This window comes from Astatotilapia calliptera, chromosome 12 (genome assembly GCF_900246225.1).
Source record: "Astatotilapia calliptera chromosome 12, fAstCal1.2, whole genome shotgun sequence".
Taxonomy (NCBI): Eukaryota; Metazoa; Chordata; class Actinopteri; order Cichliformes; family Cichlidae; genus Astatotilapia; species Astatotilapia calliptera.
The window spans coordinates 16,861,297-16,870,301 of record NC_039313.1 but is presented as its reverse complement, the minus strand read 5'-3'; the positions used below and the strand labels follow the sequence as shown (position 1 = coordinate 16,870,301).

Sequence of the window (9,005 nt, the reverse complement as noted above, 5' to 3'; positions counted from 1 at the left end):
ACATGCTGGTAAACTCATCTTTATTCTTTGGCTTTTAACTCAAAGTGAGGTTGGTGTGCTCTTACTTTCTATTTATTATCAATACTGTTGTTGTTGCTGATTTGTTGTGTGGTGTTTTGTGCCTTCTATAACACTTTGTCCAATTTGTGTGTGCTTTGTAAATAAATTGGTAATGGTAAAATATATGGATTACATATATTCTGTATATGCCACTGAAAGATAGGGGTACAACAATGGGAATGTACAAGGAGTCTTTGGAGGCATTTATTGCACTACTAACATACGCATACAGATCAATCTGGCTGCACAGAGCACTCACACTCACACACACTTGCAATCTTCACAAGAAAGAATACAAAGTGAAGTTTTAACTCTTTCATTACAGAAAAGATTAAATACTGTTACAAAAGAGAAGGAAAAGACTTTCACCTGAAACAAACTCATTGCGTGGCATCTCATCGTATCTCTTATTTCCTCCCCGAAACTGATTTCTGATTTGTGTTGTGAGAGTGAACACATAGGCTTTGTCACAGGAGAGAAGATTATCAAATATCATGATCACCAAGGTTCAACTGGTCGTCATACCAGCTTATCCAATTCAGGGTCGGGAGGGAGGCTGGAGCATATTCCAACTGCTGTAGGGTGAGACATGTTCGTCAGCATATAGACACTACATGAAATAATATTCAACACTTGCAAGAAAGGAAACATACCAGTGATAAGAAAAATGAGATTTCCACACAGAGTAATACATTTGTGAACACATCATACCGTTTATTAAAATATATTCAAATTAAATATACTGAAGTAAAGTAAATTGCAAAGGAGTTCCTTATGGATGACTAAATGAAGTTATTAATTTCATAATTACACTGAAGCTGCTAAACTTGTCTTTTGCATTAACAAATATAAAATTTGGATTCATAAAAAAGTAGATCTGATCTGTCAGCATCTAACAACCCAGAGAGCTCTTCTTAAAGCACGAGAAATTATGTCAGGTGTAATTGATCATGCTTAATTAGATTCAGTCTTAATTGATTGATTCATAATTCTTGTAATTAACTTAACTGTGAGTAAACTGTGAGTGAATCAATAGGGGCCATGAATAAAACCATAATTAAATCTTTATAATTTTCTATTTGAGAAATTTTATTTTATTTTTTAATGTCACTTTCTCTTGTATGACAACAAGATTATATAATTTACTATTCAGTCTTTTTATGTATTACTTTAATAGAATGAGCAAACGATCTGTTCTCTGAAGTAGTTTTTTGTTAAGTTTACTACATTGACTGTACTGTATAGTTGTGGTCCGTGTGATAACTCAGTATAACAGTGTATGTGATTCACTGCAATCAGGCAGCTGGCATACGGATTTTTTCTGCTCTTATCTTAATCAAACGATCGGCTTGCCATATTCATTGCTGTGGTATTTAATAGGGGGACAAGGGGACAGTCATCTGGCACGTGTCGACAGGAGTCAGCGTGAACCAATGAAAAGACCATCTGAGGGGAATTAGCATACTGGCATCAGGCCTGGAGACAGAGAGAAGCTGTCAGGGGAAATAGTCCTAACGACAGGTCACTCTGGACCGCTGCACATTACTATAACTCTTGTCCTTTCTCTGTAATGTATTGCATTCCCTCTCCAACTTGTCTCTTTTACTGTCTCTCTTTTTTTTCCATCGTCACTACTCTGCACCAGAGTCCTCCATCATTCTTCTTTGTCATTCTATTATGTTGGGTGTGATGTACCCAAAGAGAATCTTTGGGTTTTTTTCTTTTATCAAAAACAGTTTCTACGTCATCCCCCAGCCATATCTCCATCATTCAGCCTCTACAACCCACCACTCCTCTTTCTCCTTAATAATTACCCGATGATTCACTGATCCAGGGTCAAATTTAATCCACCCCCGTGGTTGAAGTGTATTGTCTCTGTTCTGTCGTCAGAGCAAGGTCATCTGACGCAGCTCATATCATCATCATCAATCTGCCAACTTTCTTTATTGGCCCAAATTATTACAGCTTATTAGCCATTATTACCCTTAATTATCAATTCAAAATAGGTCAGTGGTTCACCTTCTCTGGCCTGCTTCCCATTGTTTCTCCTCTCTGACTTCCCCGCTTCTTCACTTTCTCTAAAGAGTTCGGACAAAGAAGTTCTGTGGCCAAAAGAACTTCAGCAGTTTGTCAGAGGTTAAGTGCTTTGTAAGAAAATGAGTGCTCGTATGGGCCCATTTGAATCGCCAGTAATAGAGATTAAAGTGAAATGGAAATGAACAAGTGTGTCATCAGCTCTCTCCCTGCTGAGTTTGTACTTGAAATTTTCAATCTCATTACACAATGTCAAAACATGATGACTGGTAGTGTTTCAGTGAAAACCCTATAACAAAGGTTTGAATTAATACAACTGCCAGGACTCGATTATTAGTTTATTGGTGCAAGAATAAGCAAAGATGTAATTTGATGGTTTCTCATAGAGTTCCTTTAAAATTTAAAGAAATAAAATATGATACAAATATTACAGATTTTGCCTTTTTTTGTGTTGTGACTAATGTCATATGTCTTTTCTGTATGTCCCTAAACAATTTCTTTTTGTATTTTGTATATGTATCGATTAATACATCCATTTAATTACAAAAGTGTAATCGAAAAAAAAATTTCTTTGTTTCACTTCATATTGGAAAGTTCTCCTCTTTGTAACACATGTTATTCATTGTTAGGTACACAGCTTTACAATATAAGGCAAAATTACTGAATCATTACAACTCAGTTCAGCTGCAAAGACATTAAATTGATTTATTCTTTAAAAAAATGGAAAAAGACTTGCTTTGAAGAACTGGTAGAACAAACATGTCTGATTGATCTTTGATCACCAGGCACCAGAAGTCTTTTCTGCCGCATTGAGCAACTGAACTGAATCAGCAAGACTATAACCATTTTTCTTACTGAGCATGTTCCAAAGAATCAGCTTCCATGAAACACAGTCGAAGTTTCTATTGTTCCTTTCTTGTGAAGAAGGAAGGCAACAAAGGTCACTTTTAGCCCTGGGCAGGTGGTTAGCAGGGTTAAGTTACAGCCTCCAGAAGGGGAAGAAATACACTGCATCAATAATAACAATAATGATGTGCAAGAACACAGAATGATTTTTAATACATTGGCTCTTTTCTTTTTATCCATTTTTAGGCTGGTTTGTAAGACAAATGATAAGAACCTGTTTGTCCCTACAGCAGTCATTATCAACCAACAGCCACTAGTCACTTAGCTATTCTGTAGCTATAATAAAAGGAATAAAACTGGGTTTTTTTCATGATGTATTGAACTATATGTGGAATGCTTTTAGACAACATTAAAGTGTAGCTTTCTTGCGTAGCATAAAGTGAATTTTAAACTGATTGCAAATAACTTTAATGAGAGATTGTTGAATAAAAGAGTAATTCACTTAGTTTAAGCTTAGCTGATATTTATTTGTCACATTTTTTTCTTTATTTGAAAGTCTGGTAACACATTAAGCATGGATGGACAAACAAGAGACATCGTGGTGTCTGAGACAATTAACGTCTGCAAATCACAAAAATGAAAGGTGCATATAGGATAAGACCTTTAAAGCATTATGGTTGATTAGTTAACATAATATTCCACACACTGAATTAACAAAATGAAGCCTACAAAATATAAATGATTGAATTATCATTTTAAAATGTTAGGCTCCAGAACAAAAAAGGTTTTTACACTAATGCACTCAACAGCGATGGTGCATTTGGCAACAATGTGCCGTTCTCTCGTTAACGTTAATTGGAGCTGTGGCAGCAGTTAAAGGCAAGGTCCTCCTCTGACTCCTAATCATTTAACTCTCCATTACAGAGAGCACTCTGGGTTTTTATTGCTGTAATAAAGTTGATCTTCACTACCACAAAAAGCCTCCTGACCCCTGGGTGACGTGGAGACCCCAGACTCACTGTATTCATCATCTTGATATTGAATTGAATTGAACTGAATCTTTATTTTGAACATCTTTGTCACAGGCTCTGTTTATAGAGGCAGCCACACAGGGTCGGACAATGTTTGTTACTGTAATCTTTACCCAGAACAATAATATACAATATACATGTTTTGCGTATGTGCTTGTCTATATGGACAAATCTGACTACCATTTAGTTTTCCAGTTGTTTTATAGATGTTATAATAATAATGAGGCTATACAAAAATATTAACTATAAGTCATGCATTTACCAAAGAGAGGTTTGAGGTACTAAAAATATATTTAATCCATGTATGCCCTCTTGTGGTCAGATAATTAACTGCACAAAAGCCTGTATGTTCATATATATTTTTTAATTATTATTATTATTTTATTAAATAGGATCGATGTAGTTTAACATGGTTCCAGTGGTGACATGAAATTGAATTGCTACTTAAAGCTGTAGCTAATTTCCAGGTCTTACATTCACAATACAATTTTTTTTTTCAATTGTATAAAATCACAAAACCCTACAGATAGAAAACTACAATAAGTGCACATTAACTAGGAAAAAGATAAAGAAATATAATATTAAGGGAAAATTAATTAAGATATGGCTCCTAAAATTCTCAAACTTAAATTTATTTATGGGGCACATTAAAAAGAAAAAGGTGGACTGGAAAACAAACAAACAAACAAAAAAGGTTATAGATAAAAAATAAATATATATACAGTTTAGTGGGTGCTAAAGAGACAGTCATGGCCTAAAAGGTAAAAAAAAATGCAAAAAAAAAAAAGGGAAAGAAAGAAAGAAAGAAAAAAAAAGGATGTCTGCACAATTATGAAATTTGCATAATTGAGCTCATAGTTGCTTTTACTGTGAAAGATTTAATACCTGTAATTAATCTGAGTTTAGTTGGAGGTTTGTCCCATAGATGAGTAGACTTTATGGAGAATGCTGCTGATTGTTCAAATTTAGATCTCCAATGTGCTATTTCAGAGTTGAAACTCACCACGTTCCTCATGACTCGTGTTACTGTCTTGTCTCCGGGCAGAATTACGAGCCAGGAAACAATATAATCTAGATTAATGCTTGGTAATGGAAATCTGGTGCTTGTTATCTGGAACGGGAGAAAAATTTAATTACAATCTCGATGTTAACCATCGGGCAGAAAGTGACAAAAGCACATGGACAAGACAAAGTGTGTTAGTCAATGAAAATCTGGTTTTTGGTTTCATTGTGTAAGAATGTGATACTAAAAATGTAGGAAGCAGGTCATTTAAATCCTGGAAATGTCTGAATAGAATCAAATGAGGAATGAATTCATCTTGAGCTGATTTGGCATGTAGCATTAAAATTCAGATCGGAACACAATGGTATCATCATCCATATTTATATAGTTAAGTTTCACCTTCATGACAACACATAGAGACTGAAGCCTGTCTAGACTTTAGGTCAGTTGTGTGTCTGCATTACCAGCTGTTTAAAGGTCAGAGGACCTTTGAGGTGGTGGCTCCTGTCTTTGAACTGCTTTGAACAAGAGGGCAGCTCTCTGTGAAAAGTCGATTATGCTTACGTCATTATGATCAAAATAGCACGTTTCAGTGATCAATCATGTGTTTTAATCACATGAACATCATTCTCTTCAGCACTTTATGACTAATACATTATGTTTTGGGACATCTTTTAATCAATATTCCGAGTGTTCAAGATGTCTTACATGTTTACATGCAGTTATCGGATGTATTTAATGTCATCCATTTGAGGCAGAGGCAGAGATACGTGGTCTCAGCATTCTGTCAGTGGGCTGGTTTGGATTTTTGTTTTTTTGTTTTTTTGGAAAATCACAAAAAGACTTCCAAGCTGACCTTTACAAAACTTAATCCACGAGTGGACAAGTGGAGCATGAGCAAATTAAGAATCCATTAAAATTTGTAGCAAATCTGGATCAATTTAAAACCACAAAGACAGGGCAGGAGCATTTTCTGTATATTTTAAATTTGCACTTCACATGTTTGCTTGTAGGTTCATGTGTAATTTAGAGCAGGGTGTGTCTTTGTTGACTGTAACCATTCTTCTTTTATTGTTTAAAACATGGACATTAGAGTAATGATGTAATTTGTCTCAACTCGATGCCAAGCTGACATCGCACCATTCCAGCACAACTAAACACATCACTCTGATTTGCCACCCACCCAGAAACACTCATCACTCTGTGTTTGTTACGTGTACTCTTGTGTATGTCTGCTTAGGAAATGTTGCTTAATCCAGGCGGAGGCGTCAGATCAGTCAGACAGAGCCTCACCCTTACCTTTAAAACCTCACTGACACATGTGTCACACACACAGGCAGGTCTCTCTCTGGACAAAGACACATCACAACCCCAAAGGTAAGAAGAAAAAAATTATTTCACCATTTGGCAAAACTGTTTTATTTCTGAAAAGTGTGCTATTCTGTTCCAAGATTTCTATATTGGATTAAATAATACTTTACTCTTGTCACCAAAGGTGGGGAAAGGGAACTACATTCAAATCCTTAAATCAACATTAAACAGCCATGTGGGTCCTTGAGAAGATCAGGGAGAGCATGGAGAGCCTTCCTCAGGAGTTGAGTCGTTACATTGGAAAGAATGAGGAGGATACACTTTTCCCTTCAAAGGCTAGCCTCTCAAGGAATCTGCACAACAATGTCCTAACCCCAGACATGATCCCAGAGTTCTGTCTGCCTCCACGGCTTCGCAGGCAAAGCCCACTGCTAGAAGCTGAGGAAAAGCCACTGTTTGTATTCGGTCAGAACCAAATTCCTAAGAGTAGGCAGATTTCAGATACGCATGTAAAGACAAAGGATGTGAAGACAAAAAATGGTGACACATCAATGGCCTGGAAAGCTACAAAGAAGCCTTTGCCATTCTCTGCAGAGAGCTACGGCCTGGGTGGAATTTATGAGAGCCCCAACACTCGGAGGAAAGAGTCTTTGTTCCACTCAAAACGCCCTGTTTACCTGCTTGATAGAAATATGCCTACTGCAGCACCAAGACTGGCAAAAGAGACTAATCTTCCCAAGAAAACTTTATCTGGATTCCTTCCGGTGTTTTTATGCAAGAGTATGTCTGAGACAGAAAGCGAGACACCTTCTTCCAGTGACTCCTCTCCCCTCAGTTCACCTTATTGTGTCAAATCCTCCCTTTATGTCTCATCAAGCAGTGGCCGCCTTAAAGGTACAGTATCTTGCCCTTCATTAATTGACAGTAAGACGGGCAGGAGGAAGTGGAAGAGAGGGGATTTAACAGCCTCACTCAGCAGCCCATCAAGCTTAGAGGAAAACTCAGCCAACCTAACTCCACCAGCCCTCCTCCCGATGGATGCTCTGCAGTGCCAGGAAAGACTTCAGCGGGAGCATGTCCTCCCATTGCAGGGCCATGGCAGAGTGCGCCTTTCCGCTGAGCACACCAAATTCTCCGACAGGTCGTCGTCATCCTTATCCACAGTCCGAGTACGTGTGGTGTCTGTGGAAGGCCTGTGGAGTGATACTGACCGACAGACACTGAACTGTGCAGTGAGTCTGTGTCTGACTCCCGGGAAGCTGCAACAGCAGGAGAGTGCCACCATCAGGAACTGCCGGAGTCCAGTTTTCAATGAAGATTTCTACTTCACAGAGCTGAGTCAGAAAGATCTAATGGAAATGCAGCTTAGGTTGAAAGTAGTGCATAAAGCTGCAGCTGGAACTCTGAGAAGGGGGAAAGTGATGGGAGTGATCACCAAACCTCTGTCTCAGCTGCTTATTTGAAATAAACAGGCAGAAAAATAGTTTTTTGTATCACAGTATGAAAACTGCATGTGTTGTATATTACATGTGATAAAATTATGATGTCTTAAAACTATTAAAATGTTGATCTCCTCCATACCTGCTTCATGCCCTGGAGGACGTCCTCTAGCAGATCATTACATGAAGGAACCTTTTAAAAACAAGCGCGTTCATGCTCACAGGTGTACACACGGGTGCTCACACACACACAAACGACACCCTTTTTGGCTCCTACCTCAAAGCACACTGTGCGCTGTCGATCCAACGTGCAGTGCAATAATGTTTAATATTTAGTATTTACTGTTATATTCCCATATATCATCGTGATGTTGTTTATTCTATTGCTCTCGTTTTCTTCTGCTTGTTTTCTTTTTTAATTCTCAACAGGTGAAATTAAAAAACAAAAACAAAAAAAACAGTAACATGTAATATTTAGTATCTACTGTCTATCACAACGTTTCCCAACCAGAAGCCGTGGGTGGATAAAACCATCCGCGACGCTCTGAGATCCCGCACCGCTGCCTACAACACGGGACTCACAACGGGGGACATGGACCCGTACAAAGCCGTGTCATATAACGTGCGGAGGGCGGTGAAAGAGGCGAAGCAGCGCTACGGGAGGAAACTAGAGTCACAACTCCAACAGAGTGACTCTAGGAGCCTGTGGCGGGGACTAAGGACAATAACGGACTATAAAGCACCAACAACCGGTATGACGAACATGGCCGTGACTCTGGCAGACGAGCTGAACACTTTCTATGCTCGCTTCGAGGCTGCAGCTAAGGTCTCCAACAATGCTAGTGTTAGCTGCAGCCTAACGGCTGCAGACAGGAAGCTACTGCCAGCACCGGAAACGTGCTCGTCATCTCCGAGCATGAAGTAAGGAGAGCCTTCAAAAGAGTGAACACCAGGAAAGCAGCAGGACCAGACGGCATCCCAGGTCGTATCCTAAGAGACTGCGCATACCAGCTAGCTCCTGTGTTCACTGAGATATTCAACATCTCTCTATCTCAGTCGGTGATCCCCACATGCTTCAAAGAGTCCATCATTGTTCCTGTCCCGAAGAAACCCCACCCTGCTTCTCTCAATGACTATCGCCCTGTAGCCCTCACCTCAGTAGTGATGAAGTGCTTTGAACGCCTGGTCAGAGACTTCATCATTTCTTCACTACCAGACACACTGGACCCACTACAGTTTGCTTACCGTCCAAATCGTTCCACAGACGATGCCATCTCTCAT

At 38.8% G+C, this 9,005-nt stretch overlaps 1 protein-coding gene across 1 annotated transcript; it reads left to right on the top strand.

The window, feature by feature from the left end:
• Positions 1-6,316: 6,316 nt before the first annotated feature.
• LOC113034224 (C2 calcium-dependent domain-containing protein 4C) lies at positions 6,317-7,837 on the top strand. Its single transcript, XM_026188623.1, has 2 exons — positions 6,317-6,351; positions 6,470-7,837. The coding sequence occupies exon 2, from the start codon at positions 6,519-6,521 to the stop codon at positions 7,746-7,748; it is 1,230 nt and encodes a 409-aa protein (XP_026044408.1). The 5' UTR covers positions 6,317-6,351; positions 6,470-6,518; the 3' UTR covers positions 7,749-7,837.
• The last annotated feature ends 1,168 nt before the right edge of the window (positions 7,838-9,005 follow it).

Excerpts from the sequence above, each read along its gene's own strand:
- LOC113034224 (XM_026188623.1), top strand. The coding sequence starts at position 6,519 with ATGTGGGTCCTTGAGAAGATCAGGGAGAGCATGGAGAGCCTTCCTCAG.